Source organism: Rhincodon typus, chromosome 7 (assembly GCF_021869965.1).
Source record: "Rhincodon typus isolate 14 chromosome 7, sRhiTyp1.1, whole genome shotgun sequence".
NCBI classification, from domain to species: Eukaryota; Metazoa; Chordata; class Chondrichthyes; order Orectolobiformes; family Rhincodontidae; genus Rhincodon; species Rhincodon typus.
This window is the reverse complement of record NC_063338.1, coordinates 49,634,358-49,658,060: the sequence shown is the minus strand read 5'-3', so window position 1 is coordinate 49,658,060 and position 23,703 is coordinate 49,634,358. Positions and strand designations below refer to the sequence as shown.

The 23,703-nt window shown below is 40.3% G+C and overlaps 1 protein-coding gene and 1 long non-coding RNA gene across 8 annotated transcripts in view; one reads left to right on the top strand and one right to left on the bottom strand.

Annotated features, from left to right (window-relative positions):
* The window catches only part of fmnl2a (formin-like 2a), a 240,933-nt gene extending 230,224 nt beyond the window's left edge, over positions 1-10,709 (bottom strand). For all 7 annotated transcript variants that reach the window (XR_007262411.1, XM_020519188.2, XM_048598572.1 and 4 more), the window contains exon 1: positions 10,138-10,709. Coding sequence is in view for 6 of the 7 variants with exons in the window: in XM_020519188.2 (XP_020374777.2) it covers positions 10,138-10,254 (117 nt within the window). In the remaining variant the exon portion in view is untranslated. The remainder of the gene's footprint in view (positions 1-10,137) is intronic.
* On the top strand, positions 9,850-12,948 carry LOC125483448. The gene is made up of 3 exons (XR_007262412.1): positions 9,850-10,095; positions 11,412-11,551; positions 12,660-12,948. It is a non-coding gene; the product is annotated as an uncharacterized LOC125483448 (long non-coding RNA).
* Positions 12,949-23,703: the final 10,755 nt, after the last annotated feature.

Sequence of the window (23,703 nt, the reverse complement as noted above, 5' to 3'; positions counted from 1 at the left end):
ACGCCCTTACTACTCCCTGAGTAAAGAACCTACCTCTGACATCTGTCCTATATCTATCACCCCTCAATTTAAAGCTATGTCCCCTCGTGCTAGCCATCACCATCCGAGGAAAAAGGCTCTCGCTGTCCACCCTGTCTAATCCTCTGATCATCTTGTATATCTCTATCAAGTCACCTCTTAACCTTCTTCTCTCTAACGAAAACAGCCTCAAGTCCCTCAGCCTTTCCTCACAAGACCTTCCCTCCATACCAGGCAACCTCCTGGTAAATCTCCTCTGAGAGTAAATCTAAAAAGGTTTTTATCCATAAAACAGAATTAAAATCACCAGATCTTAGGGTGTGTGATCACAACTATTTAACTTGTGACATGGTATTACAGGAATCATGAGCACAGGAAGTCATTTGGCTCATCATATCAGTGCTGCTTTATTTTCTTGACATTCTAAAAATAATCAGACTTCAACAAGTACTTAATAGGCTATAAAGGTCTTTGTAATATCTTGATATTGTGAAAGGTGCCACAATAGTGCAAGTTTTCCCTCTTTTGAAAGAGCTGTTCATTTCATCCTGGTCCCTGCTCTTTTTCCTTTTATATTCCATGCCTAATGGCACACGAAGCAGACAAAGCACATGCTTTGATGTCTAGCTTCGATAGTTAGATTTTGCCTGGAGCAGGTCACCAGCCTGTTACCAGAGGATGCTACTGAGGGGCACATTTCTGCATCAAGCATGGCTGACCAGGAAACTCCCTCACTCCTACCACCTATCACAGGTCTACCACCATCCATTACGCCACCACCCATCCCACTCTGTCTCCAAACCCGCCCAAACTTATGGCCAGAGTATGGAATTTTCTGCAGTCTCAAAATCTTAGCATCCATACTGAGCTGACAAAAGGTTAGGAATAAAAAACCAAAGACCATCACCATCACTCTCCAAAAATTGGTCATTAATTTCTGAAAAATTACGATTATGATTCACCATTCAGCTTGCTTGGATATTTTACACATGGGGTCATGGGATGTATGTGTCACTGGCTAAGCTACTATTTATTTCTCATCCTTTGTTCCTCATAGGACAGTTAAGAGTCAACAACATTGCTGCCTGACCAGGTACGAATGGCAGATTTCCTTCCCTAATGGATGTTGGGGACCTATGTTTTCCAGATAAAATATTGTATTTTTAAAATTATTCACTCAGGGAATGTTGGCCTCACTGGCTAGGCCAGCATTTATTGCCCATTCCTAAGTGCCTCTGAGAAGGTGGTGGTGAACTACCTTCATTAGGTGCTGCTGTACATTTGCTAAAGGTACACCACACAATACATGAGGGAGGAAGTCCCAGGATTTTGACCAGCAACACTGAGGAAGCGATGATATATTTCCGAATCAGGATGGTGAGTGACTTGGCGGGAACTTGTAGATGATGGTGTTCACTTATATTTGCTACTTTCGTTCTTCTAGATGGTAGTGGTCATTAGTTTGGAAGGTGCTGTCTTAGGATCCTTTGTGAATTTCTGCATTGCATCCTGCAGATGGTAAGCACTTATGCCACTGTGTGGGTGCCAATCAAGTGGGCTGCTTTGTCTTGGATTATATCAAGTTTCTTAAGTGCTATTGGAGCTGCACTCATCCAGGCAAGTGAGGAGTATTCCATTAGACTCCTGTCTTGTGCCTTGTGGAAAGGCTTTAAGGAGTCAAGAGGTGAGTTACTCACTGCAGGAATCTTAGCCTCTAACTTACTCCTTTAGTCACCATATTTATATGGCTAGTCCTGTTCAGTTTCTGGTCAATGGTAACCCCATAATTTTGACACTGGGGAATTCAATGATGGTAATGTTGTGGGGTGACAGTTAGATTTTCTCTTCCTAGAAATGGCCATTGCCTGGCATTTGTGTGTTCCAAATGTTACTTGGCACTTTGCAGCTCAAGCCTGGATACTTTCCAAGTCCTGATGCATTTAGATCTGGACTGCTTCAGTGTGTGAGGAGTCAGAAACGATGCAAGCATTGTGCAACCATCACAGAACATCCCAACATCTGACCTTATGGGAAGGAAGGTCATTGATAAAGCAACTAAAAATGGTCAGGGCTAAGACACCATCCTGTAGTGATGTCCTCAGGCTGAGATGACTGAATTCTAAAAAACACAATAAACTTCCAATGTGCCATATATGATTCAGAGTTTTTCCTCCATTTTCCATGGACTCCAGTTTTGCTAGGGCTCCCTCATGCCACATTCTATGAAATATGGCATTGATATCAAGGGCTGTCACTCTCACCTCACCTCTGGAATTCAACTCTTTTGTCCATATTTGAACTAAGGCTGTAATAAGGTCAGAAGCTGAGTGGCCTTGGCGGAACACAAACTGGGCATCCGTGAGCAGGGTATCGCTAAGTAAATGCTTCTTAATAGCACTATTCATGACATCTTACATCACTTCACTGATGATCGAAAGTAGACTAATGAAGCAGTAATTGGCTGGGCTGGATTTGTCCTGCTTTTCTTTGTGTACAGGACATACCTGGGCAATTTTCCACATTGTTGGGTAGACGCCAGTGTTGTAATTGTACTCGAACAGCTTGGCTAGGGGAGCAGCAAGCTCTGGAGCACAAGTCTTCAGTACTATTGCCAGAATGTTGTCAGAGTCCACAGCCTTTGCACTATCCCATGTTTCCAGCTATATCTTGATAGCACGTGAAGTGTATCAAATTAACTGAAACTGGTGTGCGTGTTGGTGGGGTCTTCTGAGGAGGCTAGGATGGATGATCCACTCTGCACTCTGGCTGAAGATTGCTGAAAATGCCTCTGCCTTAACTTTCCCACTAAGGTGTTTGGGTGCCCCCATCGTTGACGATGGGGATATTTATGGAGCCTCCTACATCAGCGAACTGTTTAATTGTCTACCACCATTCACAACCAGATATGGCAGGACTGCTGAGCTTAGAACTGATCAGTTGGTTGTGGAATCGCTCAGTTCTGTCTACTACTTGCTGATAATGCTGTTTGGTATGCATGTAGTCCTGCTTTACAGCCTCACCAGGTCCAAACATCATTTTTAGAATGGCTGGTCCTGCTCCTGTGATACCATCTTGCACTCGCCATTGAACCAGGGTTGATTCCCCAGATTAATAGTAATGGTTGAGTGGGGGATATGCTGGGCCACAAGGTTTCAGACTGTGTTGGAATACAACTCTGCTGCTGATGATGGCCCACATTTGAGCTTCTAGATCCATTCAAAATCTATCCCATTTAGTACAGTGATAGTGCCACACAACAAGATGGAGATTATTCTCAATGTGAAGATGGGACACTGTCTCCACAAAGACTGTGCAGTGGTCACAGATACTGTCATGGGTAGAACCATCTGCAGCAGACAAATTGGTAAGAATGAGGTCAAATATTGTTATTTCCACTTGTAGGTTCCCTCACCACCCAATGTAGACCCAGCCATGTCCTTTAAGACTCAACCAGCTCAGTCGGTGGCCACTCTAAATGATGGACATTCAAGTCCCCTATCCAGGGTACACTCTGCATCCTTACCTCCCTTTATGCCTCCTTCAAGTGGTGTTCAACACGGAGAAGTGATATGGGAACTTATCGTGGGAATCACCAGGGTGTATCCTTGCCCATGTTTGACCTGATGCCATTAGACATCATGGGATCCAGAGCCAATGTCAAGAACTCCCAGGGCACTCTTTCCCAATAGTATAGGATAGTGCTGCTACTTCTGTTGAATTTGTGCTGCCAGTGGCACAGGACATACCTATGGATGATAAGGGTGTCATCTGGGACATTGTCTATCAGATATGGTTCCATCAGACTGATGCTTAACTAGTCTGGGAGACAGCTCTCCCAATTTTGGCACAGATGTTCGTAAGTCAGATTTTGCAGCGTACATAGTTACAGTACATCCTCTCCATGAACTCTGGCCTCTCTCACATTCCAGGTCTCTTTTGCAACAGCAATGATGGCCATTCCTTTAGTTACCTAAGCCCTAAACTCTGGAATTATTTCCATTTATCTCTCAACCTCACTTTAAGACTCTCCTCAAAACCGCCTCATTGTCCAAGTTTAATGTTAGCTGTGCTAACGTCTCCTTATCTGGTCCTGTGTCAAATTTTGTTTGATAATGCTCTCCTTGTGGGGATGTTTTAGTTTGTTAAAGGTGCTACATAAATATAAGATATTGTTGTCATATAGCATAGAACATAACATTTGGTTCATTGGTATAAAACGTTTTTACATCAGAGGAATCTCTCTAATAAGCAGACAGTCCTAAGCTGATTGCCATCTTTTAATAAAAACACTGGTGAGATCACACCTCGAACATTATAAGCAGCTTTGGGTACGACCACCTTAGTAAGGACATATCTGTCTTGGTGGGAATAATGTGTAGATTTACCAGATTGATACATGGAATCTAAAGATTAAATTACAATAAGATATTGTACAAAATAGGGTTGTATTTCCTGGGATTTAGAGCTTAGGGATAATTTCATCTAAGTTTTCAAAATATTGATAGGAGCAGACTGGTAGATCAAGAGAAACATTCCGCTAGCTGGAAAATCTATGAATAAGGTGGATAGGTTAAAAAACCATAGCCAGGCCTTTCAAGAGTGAAATTTAGAAATATTTTGTTACTAAAGTGTCGTGTGAGTTTGAAACTCAAACTGTTAAAATGACAGATCATTGAAGGTGACATGACAAGTAAAATTGTTTAAAAAAAATGAGCATCTTTGGTTGTAATGAGTTGAGGAAGAGAGTGGAAAAAGCATGAAGGATATACTAAACCTTTTACAAAACACTGGTTACGCCTCAGATACTGTGTCCAATTCTGAACACCACATTTTAGGAAAAATATCAAGACATTAGAGAGGGTGTAAAAATTTTCCAGAATAGTGTCAGGGAAGAACAGGATTTCAGTTATGTGGGGAGAGTGAAGAAGTTGGCATGTTATTCCTAGAGTGAAGAAAGTCAGGAGATTTGATAGAGCTGCTCAAAACCCTGAATGCTTTTGATCAATAAGGAGAAGTTGTTTCTAATGGCAGAATGGTTGGGAACGAGATTTAAGAAAATTGGCAAAAGAAGTCAAGGTGACATGAGAAAAAACATTAATAATATAAACACATCTAATTGTTGTGATTTGTAATGTGCTCAAAAAGTGCGGAAGCACATTTCTTGTAACATTAAAAAGAGAACTAGATTAATACGTGAAGGGAAAATCATTATAGCTGTACAAAAGAGCTGACACAAGCACAATGGGCAGAATGGTCTCCTTCTGTGTCATCCAAAGATTCTATGAAAAAGATTATTGTGAAAATAATGAATGTCATTCTGTGGAATTTTAGCACTGGATAATAGATACTAATGTTAAATTCGTACCCTGTAACTTTCATACTCTTGAGAACAGAGAGAAATTCTGCAGATCATCTCATTGTGTGAACATTTTACCTGTGGAAATTTATCTCATGCCAATAAACTAATTAGATAGGAGAGCCTACCTTTTCTGATCCACATTGCTTTAATATGGTATTAATCTACTTAAAATCAATTGGTAAACCATGCATATCAAAATAATGCTCGTATGAATATTTGGACCCTGTGGAAGTTTAAATTTTATAAAACAATGATACATTGGAATCAAGAGGACATTAAACACAGGGATAAACCTTCAGCTATTTAACAATGTCATCTTAACCTCAAAATTCTCTAAAGTGTCTTGTACAAAAGCTTAGTAAACTTACCATCGCTTATGTTTTCTGTTTGAACATCCTGCCAATAAAGATTCGATTGATCCAACGACTGATTTTTTTTTCCCACTTGAGTAAATTATTTTACCACACATAGAGAGACTTTAGAATTATGCCGTAACCTCTCCAGGAAGCACCAGTTGTATGAAATTTTCTGAGTAGATCCATTCTAGTATAGTACTTTGAGAACAGAAGCATGGACGATACAGTATTTGGATAAGTTCAACCATCTTTATCATTGTTTTATGTTTATCACTGTTTTATGCTTGAAGTAATTATTTATATCTGCAGTGTCTTCCAGCTCACATAATTGCATTTAGGCTTCTGAAGTCCAGACAATTCCAAAATCCAGAAATTATTTGGTCCCAAACATTCCAGACTGGAGAGATTACAACGTATTTGATCCACTGATCTGAAAGGGTCTTTAAGAACATTTCCTATGTATGAAAATTACATTGAATGAAGCACCATTGTTTTACTTTTAAACGAATGAAACAGGTTGTATTTATAGAGTAAAAGCAAAACAAACAGAGAATGCTGGAGAAACTCAGCTGGTCTGGTAGCATCTGTGGAGAGAAAGAGTTCATGTTTCAAGTCTGGTATGTCTATTATTCAGAACTTTTGCATTTACCAAACTTATTTTAAGACTGGAGAGTGTGCCAAAGGATTTCGCAGATAATGAAATACTTTTCCAAGTATCGTCTCTAATGTATTATAGTGAAATGTGGCCGCCAATTTATAAACAACTGCAACAAAGTAATGTTGGGTATTTGTTGAGGGATAAAAGTTGGGAGGTAACCACACATTCAAGGACTTCGGAGAGGAAAGGGAGTTTGGAGATGGTATGGGATCTTGCCAGAATAGGAGGTCAAGAGCTGTTAAGTTTGAGGAGGGAGATAATCGCAAAAATGGAAAAGAGAATAACACCTGAAGAGAGAACACACCTCTTGACTTAGAGACAAAAATGCTTCCAATTTTAATTTTTATTTATTCATTCATGGGAATGTGGGCTTCACTGGCTTGGCCAGCATTTCTTGCCCATGAAAAGGTGATGGTGAGCTGCCTTCTTGAACTGTAGCATTCCACATGCTGTAGGCACACCCACAGTGCTATTGGAAGGGATTTGCCAGGATTTTAACCCAATGACATTTGCAAGTCTAACATAAAACTCAAAGAGGGTCTACAGTACTAGTGAATTACATTTGTCTTTCACAACTTTACATTAAAGCCAATAATTCACCACTAAGGGGTGACCTTTCAAAAAACATGGTTTATATTTCTACACATCGCGGGTTATATGTATAATGTCTCTACTGTTAAGCTGTTAATAGCACAGAGGAACTGTGTCAATCAATTCTACACAATTCTACAATGCAATGTGTGATGCCACAAACTATATGGGAACTACCTGTAGGCAGCTATCACATTACTGGGAAGTGAAAAGTGACTCCACGTCCAACGTAACAAGAAAAATATTACATGAAGAAAAGGTAGATCTATAAATTATGATTTTTAATTCCTACTTGTGAAAGTACCTAAATCACTCGTGGAAACTAACTTCACATTATAAAGAATTGATTGACATAAGTATCACACTACCTTTTAATCAAGTTATACAATTATTGCTGAAAGAAATATGAACAATTTCTAAGCTTGGGAATGAAATTCTATCTGAAGCATTGCTAATTGAACCAAATCCAAATTATACACTTAGTTGGGGAGGGGTGGGAAATAATTACAAACACTTGATTCGAACACAACTTGTCCTATTTCTTTACAAAAAGAGTTGCTGTCCAGAGACAAAGAAACAGCATATTTGAGGCAGAATAAGACAAATCAGTTTATATAAGACTCACATTAGTCAAAGAAGATGGTGGTAGTAATCACTGATCCAAGTGACTGTTCAGTTGTCTAATAAGCTGTAAAAATGTTATGACTTCAGCCAAAGACCATGTGAAAGAATCAGTGTGGTAACAACTAAGAAACAGTAACCATTAGAAGTCACTTGTCAGAATATGTTATAGGTCCCCGAACAGTAAACACCTATAGGATGGGTATACAGGAAAAAATAATGGGGTCTCATGAGAAATGCTTGGAAATAGTCATGGGGGATTTTAAGATACATATAGCACAAATGTTTCTGATTGGCAAACAAAATCTCAGAGATAAGTCAATATAGTGTTTTCAGGATAGTGTGTTAGAGCAGCATATTTCACAGCCAACAAGAAAGCAGGCTATTCTAGATTTGGTGTTGTGCATTGAGACAGGACTAAATAAAGGACATCATAGTTCGGGTGCCACAAGGTAGCAGTAATCATAATCTGAATGAATTTTGTATTTAGCTTGAAGGAGAGTATAGTGGATCTAAGACTAGTGTTTTAAACTTAAATAAGGTAATTATGACAGTGTGAGGTCAGAGCTAGGTAAAATGAATTGGAAATTAGGTTAAGGGGTAGGTCAAGAGATGCAGTGGCAGACATTTAAGGAAATATTTAAATAACAAAGGTACATTCCAATGAGAAAGAAAAACTTTAGGGGAAAGAGGAAAAATGTAGAGCTTTAAAAGAAGTAGCTGCTGAAATAACAGATGCATTGCTTTTAATTTTCCAAAATTCCCAGGATTTTGGAACAGTCTCACGAGATTGGAAAATGGCAAATGTAACTCTTCAATTCAAGAAAGGGAGGTAGAAGGTAAGAAACTGTAGGTTGGTTACTTTAACATCTGCAACAGGACAAATGTTGGAATCTATCACTAACGATGTTATAGCAGGGCACAAGTCATTACCACTCACTGTGCAAAAAAGGTTGTGCCTCTTTAAAGCTGTAAGCTTTAAGCTTTAAATCTGCATCCCCTAGGCCTTCTATCATCAGCTAATGGGAACAGCTGTCCTTTGTCTATCTTATCTAAACCTCTCATAATCTTGTTAACTTCTATCAAATTTTCCTTCAATCTTCTTTGCTCCAAATCATATTTCTACAGTATCTGTCACCATATCTCAAAGTGTTCCACAGCCAATGAAGACACAATACTGAAACAAACCAATATCCAAGATCTTCACATGGCCCGTATCCAAAATGCCTCACTGAAAACACGGGTCCTGGTGGACCATGTAGAAATACAAGTGTTGACAGTCCACTGCCACCCAGGTAAGGTTCAACAAAGCCCTGCAATTGCTCATTAAGATCCACGAAAAGAGTTCACTTAGACTTCTATTTCATGTTTCGCCTCTTATGTTTTTCCTGTACATTTGCTTCCATTTATACGCAGCTCTTTGTGTTGAGGATTTCAGGGTAAATAACACCAGTATGAGAGGGTTTTTGGAGTCTTGAGATTCAAATGGTATTCCAACAATGTACATATTGGTGGAGTTGAATCCAAATGGTTATTCTGAATATAGGAGTTGTGCAGTCACCTACTCCCTCCACCCTAAGTGTGACCTTTCAACTTTTCATCATGAACTGTCCTGCCATCACACCATCGAACCAACTCTTCTCTAAGAAATATTAATATCAGAGTTGGTAAATTAGAAGCAGTGTTTAATATTTTATTAATTGGCTGAAAATAAAGTTTACTGCAATATAACTGGCAGACTGTTAGTAGTTCTGGTTTCCAAGGTCAAGTACAGGGTTTGGCCGGGTGTGGATACACTGGAGGAAACAGTCAATTCAGGAAAACAAACAGAAACCCAAGACATTACTCTTTTCTGCAACAGCTGATGTTTACAAAATCCATCAAACTCGAAACAGGAGGGCCGCGCCCGCTGCAGCGTGGACACATTCACACACACACACACACAAAAAAAGCAAATTCTGGAACGAACATTCCCCTAATTCAAAACATGCCCTTGCTCATTTGCAGTGAACATCGTCAGGGCTGGTTCATTTCGTGCCTTCTTTAATAGCTACCGCACAGAACTCAAGACAATTTTAACCTCTGGATCCGTCCCTTATCGGTTTCTTTAGCAAACCAACAAAACACACCGCACCAAAGAGATCTGGATTTAGTCTTAATCTCGATTAATCATTAATTACTTGGTGTAAGGCTCTCAGACCTCCGGGTGTATGCGTGGAATAATCTAGTGAGCAGAACCACTCTGCTTGTCTCGTACAGATTCAAATCACTGACCTGAGATGTGAAGCATATGGCTGCTAACCTTTTGATTCATCGCCCTCCCCCTCCCCAAACTCGCTCTGATGCCAAACCCAGCAAAACAACTCCATGGGAAGTTAATTATGGGGAGAGAGAGCCGGAGAGAATGAAAATCAGTTTATGATCGGAATACTTTGCTGAGGGAAATGATAATACGGTTACTTGGCTCAATAAAAGGAGAAGAAAACTTTCTGGTAGGTAATGCGAGTGAAGAGAATGCAGAGCAGGGCACTCACCAGGACCACCACAAACCTCTCCTCCAGCTCACTGGGCTCGGGCATTGGCAGTTTCAGGGGCAGGGAATGAGCCCGTAGATCCGTGTGCTGGGAATCCATACTCCCGGCGTTTCCCATGATCGTGCCCCCCGGACCGAGCCGATTTCCAGCCTTCCTTTTCTTTGCGAACACTGAGTTAAATGCAATGCAAAACAAAAACCAAAAATCCTGTTGTGATCTTCCTCACCGCCTCCCGTCTTCAGTACTCTTTCTGTCTCCCCGCCTGGAACCTCTCACAGCAGCTTAACACCAAGCCCCACAATGTGTCTGCAGATCTCCCTCTCCCTCCACCATCATAGCAGCGACTGCATGCAAAATCGCTGGCAGAGTAGCTGCTCTCTCATTCTTCTCTCCAACCCCTTCCCTGACGGCTGTCGGACGGAGGCAGAGGGTCGGCTCTAACTGTTCCTCGCACAGTCTGGGCACCACTCCCCGTGTGTGCAATGCATGATTCAGCTGGAGCACTACAGCCAGCTAATCCCCAGCTCCATTCACACAATAAGCGCTTTGATCACAGACACACAGCCAGCTCCTCAGCCAGGGCAGCGTTTGCGCACCACGCACAGCCCTCATAGGGGATGGCATGGCTTGGCTGTGGGAAAGCTTGCTGGGATTTGTAGTTCTCTGGGTGGCAGTGGAATTTGTTTAAAGATTGCCGCATTGTGATGTTTTCAAATCCGCCAGGGTCGAGGCTTCGACATGGTCAATGTTCAGTTTATTGTGTCTGTTTTTAATCAATCTCTTTCACACTTTCCATAACAAAAATAAACTTCAATTTTGAGTGCGGACTCAATTCGAGTTATTTAAACGGTAATGTATACTCTGCACAGACTGTAGGGACGTATTTCCTTCCTTATAAATAGTAAAGGTTTGCAATTTGATGAATTTGAGTGAAATTTTATTTGGCGCCTTCCACATCCTCAGGAATCCACAAGTACCAAAGGGACTTGTCTGGATGGGTATATGAATAGGAAGGGTTTAGAGGGATATGGACCAAATGCTGGCAAATGGGACTAGATTTATCTAAGATATTTGGTCGACACGGACAAGTTGGACTGGAGAGTCTGTTATCGTGCTATACATCTCTATGTCTCTATGACTTGCATTTATATAGGGCCTTTCTCAGCCTCAAAGTCCCAGGCATTTTGCAGCTGATTAAAGATCACATTGGGTGAAGATCAGTTCTGTGGAAGGGTCTCCAGACTTGAAATGTTAACTCTGATTTTTCTTCACAGATGCTGCCAGACCTGCAGAGTTTTTCCAACAACTTTTTTGTTCCAAAGATCACATGGGGTTGACGGTAACTTACTAGCTTTGATAAAGAACTGACTAACCAACAGAAAGCAGACAGTCCAGATGAATGGGTTATTTTCTGGTGAGTAAGATGTAACTAGTGGGGTGCCAAGGGGTTCGGTCCCCTGGGACCCAACAATTTACAGTTAATATTAATGACTTGGATGCTGGAATAGAATATAGTATAGCCAAATTTGCAGGTGGAAAAGTAAGGTGCAATGAAGAAATAAGAAATTTACAAATGGATATGTATAGGTTAGGTAAATGGGCCAAAATTTGGCAGATGGAGTTTGTGGTGAATATGTGTGAGGTTATCCATGTTGGGCAGAAGAATAAAAAGGTAATGTATTATGTAAATGCAGAGAAACTTCAGAATGCTTTGGTACAGATGGATTTGGGTGTTCTCACACATGAATCGCAAAAAACTAGGATGCAGGTTCAGCAGGTAGTAAGGAAGACAAATAAAGTTGTTGCAACTGTACAAAGTCTAAGAGAGACCGCACCTGGAGTTTTGCGTAAAGTTTTGGACCCCTTATTTGAGAAGGGGTGTAGCTGCACTGGAGGCAGTTCAAAGGAAGTTCACTAGATTGATTCCAGAGATGAGGAATTTGTTTTATGAAGAGAGATTGAGCATTTTAGGCTTATACTCTTTAGAGCTTAGAAGAATAAGAGAAGATCTAATTGAAGTAAATAAGATGCTAAAGGGAATTGGCAAAGTTAACGTCTGTGGGCAAGAGAGATGGAATAAAAGTTTATAGTTTTAGGATAAGAAGTAGCAGATTTAAGACAGAGATGAGAAATTATGTCTTTCAAAAGGTCATGAATCTGTGGAATTCTCTACCCTAGAATGCAATGGATGCCAGGGCATTGAGTATATTTAAACAGGAGCTAGGCAGATTTTTAATTAGTAACATGTTAAAGGCTTATGGAATGCGGGAGGAAAGTGGAGTTGAGGCTGAGATGAGATGTAGAGCAGGTTGAAGGGGCTGAATTACCAGTTCCTGCTCCTAGTTTTTATGTTAAACACTTCTGAAGTGTACTCACGATTGCAAGGTAGGAAAGGTGGCATTTAATGTAAGCACAGCAAGCTCCCACAAACAGCCAACACAATAACGACCAGGTATTTTGTTTTACTCGAGGAATCCAGAGATAAATGTTTAACAGGATACTCCTTCTCTGCTCTTCTTCAGAATAATGTCATGGCACCTTTTATATGTACACGGAGAGGAATATGGGGCCTTGGTTTAATATATCCACCAAAAGGCAAAGAATGCAATGATGCTGCCCTTCTTCAGGACTACACTCAGAGGGACATGTATGTTCAATTCCAAGGATGAGACTTCAAATGACAGTCGTTTGACTCAGAGTCAAAGGGTGGCAGCACTGAGCCAAACAGGGTAAACAGGCAATTGTAGAAGAACCACGCCTCAAAATCAAGATGCTGATGCGTGCCATTTTGCTTATAGGGTTTCTGTGTAATCTGAGCATTTGTGCTAATTATGACTCATCTGTATTAATGTTTCATTGTCATTTTTATGTACACATGTTGCAATGCACACAACATATTTAATAAACATTTCATACATTGAACTGAATGGCCCAGTAAAGGTTTCATCATGCTCACTTCAACATCATGGGGTTACCATTAACCAGAATCAGAACTGGACTAACCATATAACTACAGTGTTTACAAGCGCAAGTAAAACTTTCAAACAGTTGAAACCGTCAAAGTTAATTAAACAACAGGGAAAGTGAAGAAAGCACAAGCAAAAAAAAAAGCTGCTGTAGCTTCTGGGAATTGGGACTTGTTTGCCTTTACAGCAACAAATTTACAGTCAATAAATTATTACTTCACCCAGATCTATTGGAAGCTGGGTGTCAAATAAGTGGTGTCTGTCTTGTTGCACCACTCCTATTTTGAAGGTGATGTTCTTTGGAATCAATGTCCTCATCTTCCTCCTCAGAAGACTGCTGCCACTCTCCCAGCTCTTCAGTATCCATCATATCTATTCTTTGCCTGCTGCAGTTGTGCAGAGCACAGTACACAAGGATTATGCAGCATACTCTGTCTAGAGGTTAATGGACCCATGTCCACGCAAATACATTAGGGGATCGTAAGAGTTGTGGATTTCTGAAACCTTGTCCTTTGTCTACTCTTCCTCCCACACCACCCAAGAAATGTAGTTTAACACATGAGGACATATTTACATAGATATTTTCTAACCAACCTATTCAAAGATATAATCACACCTCTGGAGCAGATGGGAATTGAACTTGAGTCTCACTGGTTCAGAGGTAGGGACATTGCTACTGTGCCACAAGACACTTAGAGTCAAGGTGAGATGAAAGCCACTCTGCAAAGTTATGCAGCCCATGAAATGTTGGATTGCCTTTGAAAATTGTAGCCACGGTTGACATTTTAAATATTACCTATGATTGCTTTTGCTTCACAGAAATGACTGTGGCCAATTTGAAATGACTAATGACATGGACAAGATTACTTGTGAACAGGATTAGTATTCCTCATCATTGGTCATTGCATGTAGGTCACATGTAGAATTCTGTTATAACAGATGTCTTTAACCTGTACTGTGTAAGTGCCTCATCAAAGCATTGTATCATTTACAAGTGGAGACCATATTCTTAGGGGAAAAAAACACTGATTCCGCCACTCTGGGTGTTGTGGTAACCATTTTTATTTCCATCGCACATTTGCAATTCAGATGAGGATAGAAGGCCACACAGGTATCGTTTCACAAAGTGTGTCACGGGCTCAGATTATCAATCAAGGTTACCCCCCAAACACTGATGTTCCTTGCTTCTTTGTACTCACTTTCAATCCCGTCAGGTTTGAGTTTCCACACATTCCCACCCAACTCTTTTATTTAAGTCTTCATCTCCCACCTTTGTCCCCTGAACTCCAGGCCTACAGCTTAGTTATGTTCACCATCATGATAAATTTGACATGCACCAGCCTCACCACATCATCAAGGTACATCTCCCATCTCACTTAAAATAGAGTTCCCCTTTGCAGCTCACTGACAACTTTCATTGTAATGTTGCTGCCGGGCCACTTTGTGTGCAGGGTCTTATGTATTGTTACAAGATGCATCTCAGGAATATTTGTTTGCTTAGTCACTTTGTACCTACTTGGACGCACACAGCATCTGTGCCATGTAGAGGCCAAGATGCTAGTGACTGTCGATGACAACCATCCCTCTATCTCCGCACAGTAAAATGTGCTCTATAACGCTTTATCATGTCCCACACTTATATGTTGAATTGCCCCCTTTACAAATATTGTCCCCTCTCATCCCATGGACAGCCGCCATTCCCCATAGTTGATTTCTCCAGTGCCCCCACCATAGCATAGGCCCCTGATAACACCCTTTGACTTTCAGTGAACAGACGTCCAAGAATTATGGTGGCACATTCCCCTGACAAACTTGAAAAGACAGGCCCAACTCATGAGTGCCCAGATTCCTGACTCAAGACTGTGCTGTTCCCTGACTTTCTTACCACTAATCCCAGGAATGGTTGCACTTGACCTGGTGGCCCCCTCCCGAGAGTGCAACAACATGGAATCCCAGACCTTGACTGTCCCAAGTTGTCAACTAGCTGTGTCGAAGTCCTTCAATAGAAATTGGGCAATGCCACTGACTGAGTGTGGCGATACCCTTTGATTCACCACAGCCCCCTTGAGTTGACCTAGGACTATTCCTCTTAGACTTTGTGAAATGACCAATTGACTGAAGCTCATTCAGTGTGTTTGCTGTCTAAGCTGTTAGTACATGGTTCTTGTTTGACATTATTATGGAATAGTGTCATACAGGAGCATGTCCACCCCTTTACTGATCACTGCTGTCTACAGTGATGAGCTGCCTGCTTTTTCACCTGTGCGAACAGACAAGGCAATACAGAAGTACTCTGAGTTTGTAAGATCAGAATGATATGGTAATGCGGAAAAAGGCAATGCATGGCACTGATGCTGTGAGTGTCCAAGTAGGTACAAAATGACTGCTAAGAAAGCAAACAAAGAGCCCTGAGATCCATCCTGTAATGGTACCTGACCCTGCTCACAAAGTGGCTCGGCAGCAACATTACAATGAAAGTTGTCAATGAGCTGCAAAGGGGAATTCTATTTTCAGTGAGATGGGAGATGTACCTTGACGATGTGGTGAGGCTAGTGCATTTCAAATACTAACCTCTGTACATAGGGGGATCACCACCATTGTGCATGCCCAGAGATGCAGGGCATTGCTGGCCAAGGTGGAGGTCTGTAAGAACGAAGAGCAAGCTAGAACCATTAAGTGCACCAGGCACAAAACAACACCATACACATAAATAAGGTGAAAATAGGTAATAGTAAGATATTAATGCAAATAGGCCCCTCGCCACTCACCAGCGAGACTCTCATCTCATATTAAAACCTTGAATGAAAAACCGGACATTTTTTTTCTGAACATTGAGAATGTCATTTTTCCAATCTCATCATTGTTCACATCGTTCAGGGGCTAGGCGGATTCTGCCCATTACTTCTTGCAGTTGGGGAATCAATCACAAAAATCATCAAATTAAAACGTCACAAAGTGAGGAAAGAAATTAAGAGAAAATGTCTTTCGCAGCACATTGTTGGAGCATGGAATGCTTTGTCAAGGGAATTGCTAGAGACATAGATTATTGTGACTGTTTTTGAAAAACAGGAAAAAAATTCGAGCAGAACAAAGCAAGAAACTATGATGAGAAATTAGTCGGTGGTATTAAATTCAGATTGTTCTGGCACACAATTTGTATATGAACACCAAGTTGAATTGTTTTGCTCTGCGCTGTAAATATAGTAATTCCTACTTTTTTTTCTTGATCATATACTATTTTATGATACTGTCATTTTTGTATTTTGTCAAATACTACCTCAGCACAGAGTTCACTCTATCAGTGGCCTAGTACCTTGCTTAATCCTTCTTTGAATAAAATAAAACAAAACTGCAGATTCTGAAACTCTGAGACAAAAATAGAACTAGCTATAGAAACTCAGCAGGTCTGGCAACATCTGTGGAGAGAAAGCAGAGTTAACTTTTGGAGTCTAGTGATCCTTCTTCAGAACTAGAGATTTTGAACAGGTGGGAGTCTCAACCTTTACACAGTGGTGACATTCTCATCACTGCATCAGAACGTCACAAGTTCAAGCTTCATTTCAGAAACTACAGCATGGAATCTAGGCTCATATTTCAATGCAGTTTTGAAGGAGTGTTGCACTGTTAGATATGACAGCTTTCAAATAAGATATTGAAGAAGGGTCTAGGCCCGAAACGTCAGCCTTCCTGCTCCTCTGATGCTGCTTGGCCTGCTGTGTTCATCCAGCCCTACACCTTGTTATCTCTTGAAAAACCAAAGCCCTGGTTTCACTCTTCAGTGAAATTAAAAGATCCTGTGGTAAGACATGAAGATCAGCAAGGCTTTACTGTCCTGGCCAATAGTTATCATTCAAATAACATCACTTAAAAGTGATTTTATATTTAGCTCATTACTGTTTGTATATTGGTTTGCATTCTCCATTGCATATTGTAAGAACCTGCAGGACCTCATTGTTAATCAGGATATTATTACCTAAAACATTATATATTACACAACTGGATTAATATTTGTAGTAGATTGAGAGGCTCATTAATTGTTTAAAGTATTAAAGGATCATTGTAGCAGATGTATTATAACTAAGCTTTTGTTTGCTGGTAGCAGAAATAACTCACAGAAATCAAATCTCTGAAAACTGCACATTACTACAATTTGCACAGTACTATTAAGAGGCATTTCCCCTTATATTTTGGAAAAATTCTGGATTCATAGTTCTTGCATTTCAGCTCTTCTAAATGTCATTGAAACATTTAGAAATGATCAATAATACATTCTATAGTGGATAGACAATTTTCTTAATCACGTTCCGAAAAGGGTCAGCGATTTTAATAAGAATGTTCTTTAAAACAATTGCAATTAGCTTTCAACTCTCCTTTCTATTTGAATTGAATAGTTTGGACTGTGATTTATTGTCCTAAAATTCAGTTCCTAACCTGTACCCACAACATCCTGTTCAGTCATATTTACACATTCAAAATATTACTGAAGGTAGGAGGGACTAATTCCACACTGCATTATATGTGGTGTTAGGTATGCCAAAGAAAACAGCATTAGTCAAAACATGAGGTGCATACTTCAACATCTGATTCATACATAGCTATGCACAGCTAAACCTGACTAAACATTAAATCACACATGGGAACGTTACTACCTGTCTGTTGGATAAAACTTATTCATCGTGTTCATTGTTATTCAGTAATGACTATAACTATTGCAATTATAAACAATAAATAGGTGCATTATTATTACAGACCTTGTAACACAGTGCAGCATCGTAAAATTACATTCCATCTGGCACAAATTACGCAAATTCTAGAGCAGATGCCTAAAGCATAGAGATAAGAAAACTAGAATGGCAACTGCAAATTTAACCATTTGGCTGGAATCAAAGAGAATCAAGACATGAAAATGTATTCCAAATTATTTGAGGATATCCCCAGAAAACTTTGCTTAAGGAAGAAGACCTCCACTCCTCTCTCCAATCTGCACATTTAGCAGTAACATTACAGTATTAGGTGGATGTAAAAAATCCTGCATTTGAAAAAAGAACAGATGAGTTCTCCTAATGTTGAAGCCAGCATTTATACTTCAACCAATTCTAACAAATCAGATTAGTTGGTCATTTATCTCAAATTAGTTAATTTTGTGGGATTTTTTGTCCACATGTTACCTACTGCACTTGTCTGCAAAACAACAATGGCAAAAATAACTCATTAGTTGTGAAGGAATTTAGGATATCCTGAGGAAGTGAACAATGCTATATAAATAGAAGTTTTTTTTAAGATGATCCTTCATATGTTTCATTACCGTGGCTATGAGCTCAAGCTAGTTGAGTAGCGTAGCTTACAGAATCTCTGTGATAATAACACTGAAAAAGTTGGATAGCTGACATCTATCTGAAATAAAGATCTTTTCCATTATCCTAACTGCTAACTCGATTTTTAGAAGACACAAAGAAAACCCTCTGTTGTAAGAAATAGGGAATAATAGTGTCAAGCCATTTTACAGGTTTAGAGATAATATAAGGCACTTCAAAAATATTTCATAAGGCATCTATCTGTATCCCACACTACCACCAGTTTTATTCATCTTAAGATCTAAATAAATGACATAACTTCCATATTATAGAAGTAAACATTATTTTGCAATTGTAAATTAACTCTATAATTTGAAAATAATTATAGTGCAGAAACTTTAATTTCTGTTATTGCTAAATTGCAGCATACAGGGTTTTTTTTTACAATCAGAATATTTTCTGATCTGTATTCCAAAGTGCATAATACCCCCATGTAACTTTTATGTAGTCGTGACTGTGTCAATCTGACATTTATTTTCAGTTGCCTGCAATGTTTTTTCTACAATTTCTTTTCTTTGCTGCATTTTAAATTTATGTTTTCCCCTCTCTATATTATCAGTGTTCTTGGTTTCAACATTAACAGGGGCGGGTTAATTAGGCAGGAGGTTGGAGATGCACAGCTTGCATCTGCTGTCCTTAGAAACATAACAATGCAAGTAGATCACGCAGCCCTCAAGTCTATTCCACCAATCAATGAAATCATGACTAATCTGTGGCCTAACTCCATATACTGGCCTTTGCTCTATACTCGTCAATACTTTAGGTTAACAAAATGCAAAATTATCCATTGACCCAGCATCAACTGCATTTCTCGGAAGAGAGTTCCAAATTTATACCACTCATTGTGTCTGGAAGTGTTCTCTAATTTCATTCCTGATGTGCCTGGTTCTAATATTTAGCACATGCTAACCAATCTTACAGTTCTCAGCAAGTGAACAAAATGATCAGAAGTATAGATAGAGTAGACAGCCAGAGACTTTTTCCTAGGGTGGAGGTAGATATTACGAGGGGTCATAGTTTTAAAGTGAGTGGAGGTAGATATAGGGAGACGTCAGAGGTAGGTTCTTTACTCAGAGAGTGGTCGGGGCGTGGAATGCATTGCCGGAGAGGATAGTGGAGGCGGCCTCATTCGGGGCATTAAAGTGGCTATTAGATAGGCATATGGATGATAGTATAAGATAGGGTTGGAGGTTAGATAGACCTTAGGATTAGGGTAAAAGTTTGGCACAGCATCGTGGGCCGAAGAGCCTGTACTGTTCTATGCTCTATGTTCTATGTTCCACGTTCTATGTTCTAAGTGGACATAGTTCCTTTCTATCAACCTTGTCAGTTTACCCTAGCATCTTGAAAACTTTGATCAAAATAATCCCTAACATTCCAAAGGTCTTCAATTACAGATTAAGTCACTTCTCTTTGTAATTTAACACCATAAGTCCAGGTAACCTTCTGGGAGTTCTGAACTGTACTCTTTCCAATACAACATAGGCTTCCTATGGTGTGATGCCCAGATGGTGTGGTCAAATCAAGGCTTCATATAGCCCTAGAAAACACTAACCCCTTGCTTTCTAGTCCTCTAGATTTAATGGCTGTTATTCCATTAGGATTTTTGAATATTTTATATACCTGTTTATGACATTTTCATGGTTGACGTACCTTGACCCTCAGGTTGCTTTGGACCTCCACTGTTTCTAGCTCTTCACCATTTAGAAAATCATCTGTTCTATCTTTCTGAGGCTTAAAGTAAAACATTTCACATTATCCAACACTCAGTTTAAACAGTTTTGTCCTCTCTGTACCTTGCTTCATACATTTAGAATGCTGCTTAAAACCCAGGGGCAGAATATTACATGGGCCTGAGTGACATGAGCTATGATGAGAAATGTGGCAGAATTGCACGGTAAATCCGGTGAGGTCTGTCTTGTTGAGATCAATGCATCTTCTGGCTAACTTACAGGTGTCAAGGTGAGATTCTCCCTGTTAGAGAACTGATTTGCCGATTGAGGGTGTTTATTTCTTGTTAGCAGTCTCTTTAACTGCACATCATGCGTCATTAACATGCATTTGCCTCTCCAACCACAAACTGTGAGCAAAATATGTGTTGAAGATTCTTGGCAAAGAATTCAGAGCAGATACATAGCTTGCTGGTTGCTCCACAGTACGTGTATTTGGACACCTGGGCCAATATCTTCGGGCACTGTCCATAGAACCCAGCCACATGCACTCCATATCCATGGACATGCTGTCCAACCTGTAAGAACATTCATGGCACGTCTCTGATGCACTTACAGTATCTCTCAATTTCAAAGCTGCAGCTTGGCATGGCCAATAGCATTGATTATTATAATGCTGCAACAAGGACACTTTACGCTCAGAGACACACACTAGCTCATGGACTGGACCATTTTGTGTCTTTGTCTTGCACATTTGCTCTCTTAGCACTCACTCACTTTGAAGTAACTGGATGCTCACAGTATACCTGACATGCTCTGCCTTGCCCCTCGAGAGACAAGGTTCACAGTACTGATGTATTAAGCACACACACAAAGGCATGAAGTTTGTCAATGGTTGTCAGCAGTCTTCAGTCAAATCAAGGGAGCTAGCCATAGGTCAGGGGGTGTCTCATCGCATTAAGGCAAGGGCATCCTCCAGTGCCAGTTCCAGGACTAGGACATGGTCAATCAGACACTGAGGGCAGTCAGAGTCAGGATATTCTCCACATAAAAGTGAGAAGCTGAATGTCAGAAAGCCCACCATTTGTCTTGACCCTTTCTGCCCAATTGTGGATTGATTTCTTCTTGGAATGAAAAAGGGGAAGGTATTAGGGGAGATGAAAGTAGGAGGTTCTATTACACTTGGTACAGGTGGGGAGCAGTGGTGTCGGATTTGGGGAGTTACAGTGAGTGAGGGAAGATGTTGCAGACAATAGTGGGAACAGTTGAGCCTGAGCCTTGGTGGAAGTTCAGTGCAGTAGCAAAAGCAGCAAAACGAGGGGTTTTGGAAAGAAAATGGTGGTGCTTGCAAATATGCAGTTTTCCTTTATTCGTTCACAGAATGAGAGTGTCGCTGACTAAGCCAACAATTATTGCCAATCCCTAATCGCCCAGAGGGCAGTTAAAAGTAAACCACATTGCTGTGGATCTTCAATCAAATGTAGGCTAGATTAGGTGGGGTTTGCAGATTTCCTTCCTTAAGGGATTTGGTGAAGGTGATTTTTATGACAATTCGCAGTGTCATCATTGGGCTAGCTTTTTATTCCAAATTTCTGTTGGACTCAAATTTCATGATGGGATTTGAACACACATCCCCAGGACATCAACCTATGGTTCTATATTACTAGTCCAGTGACATTACAACTTCACCACCACCTCATTGATCTTCTTCCTACATTGCCTCCCTACAGGGTGACATGGTAGCACAGTGGTTAGAACTACTACCTCACAGTGCTAGGGACCCAGGTTCAATTCCACCCTCAGGTGACTGTGTTTGTGTGGAGTTTGCACATTCTCCCTGTTTTCCTTGAGGTGGTCTTTAGACACACAGTCTAAAGATGCAAAGGTTGGGTGGGTTAGTCACAGGAAATGCAAAGTGTCAGGGATGGGGGGGTGGGGTTGGCCTCTGAGTGGGACAGTTGGTGTGGACTCAAAGGGCCAAATGGTCTGCTTCCACACTGTAGGGATTCTATGATTGTTGCACATGCCTCCACTCCTCCTGGTGGCAAATTGGCATGGTCTGGTGTCATAGCCTCCACTGCTAGTCCTGGGGAAAGAGGAGGTCCCATATCTGCACAACGTTGTCCAGGAAGTACCTGTAAGTCCCTGCTGACAAAGCTGGGCATCAAATTTTCCTCATCTGCCTTGTCCAGGTACACAATGACCTTTTCATAAAGTGTCAGAAGAATCACAGATGTAGGTGGGGAGGGACTGAACAAGGGGAGTTTCTACAATATTCTCTGTGGCAGATCCTTGAGCGATAGGCTGCAAATTCAGAATTTCTGCACTCAAATGCACCCGAGTAACATCCTGAAGCTGTGATTAATTTTAGGGGTTTAATGACAGAGAATTGGGTACCAACACTCCTGATGCCTCCCTCCCCTCAGCCCTACTAACTCTACTGTATTCAATGCACGCCCACCTCCTCCACCACCACACATCTAATGCCAACTGCTCACTTTAGGTTTTCAAGAAGGGTCACAGGAACCAAAACATGAACTCTGTTTTCTCTCCACAGACGCTGCCAGACCTGTTGCCTTTTCCCAGCAATTTCTGTTTTTGTTTCTGATTCAGAGCATCTGCAGTTCTTTGTTTCTTTCTCACTCACTTTCTTTTCAAGTCTTTTGCTGATTGTTTACCAAGTACTTGTATCTCCTGCATTCTATTTTTGTTGCCCTTGAGGTCCAAGTACCCAATCATTTTGAACAGATCATTTATAATTTGTGTTTTTGCACCTCTGTGTATTTTTAGAAACCTGCAATCTCTATCCCTGTGATCAGAACACATGGAACAGATGAAGTACCATAAAGCAACTTAAATGTGAACAGATAACAAACCCAGCAAGAGTTATTGCATATTAAAGAAAAAAATACAATGTTTCAACTGATGTCAGTAAGGCCAGTTGAATGATTATTGTGATGAAATAATAGAATAAGGACAAGATATAATTAAACTGGATGTAGTTCACATTTGGAAATGTAATAAGGCATGTCTGCTGTTCTTTTTGCCTTCGGAAATTTGAAATTTTTGTTTGTGCTCTTCGGTTAGAATTTTGGAATATTTATTATCGATAATAACAGATCTTCTATGACACTACTCACAACACATTAATGGTTGTGAAGCCACAATGATGGAGGGTTTTTTTAAGTTTTAAAGTATGGGAGGATTTGAATAGGTGAGAATAGAAGAGTATGCAGTGGTGTGAGGTGGGAGTGCAGAGGAGAGTATAGACTTTGAATGAGTTAAGGGGAATGAGAGTGGCAGAACTGGGGAGGTTTGGGATGTTATGTCTTAGGGCTTCCAGAAGTTAGAAACAAATCAGAATTTTTAGTCACAAATACCGAGACTTTGAGTGTATTTCTTGCATTTCACAATGTGTTGCGGAATGATGCATTGTTGCTTTGGTACACTGACGGTAGTTGTTTTTGAGTGGCACTGAGATAAATAAGTATACCTACACATTACAATATAGTTGTTAAATTATATTAGAATAATATAGCAACATAACTAGAATATTCTCAAATTGTCTATCTGGCT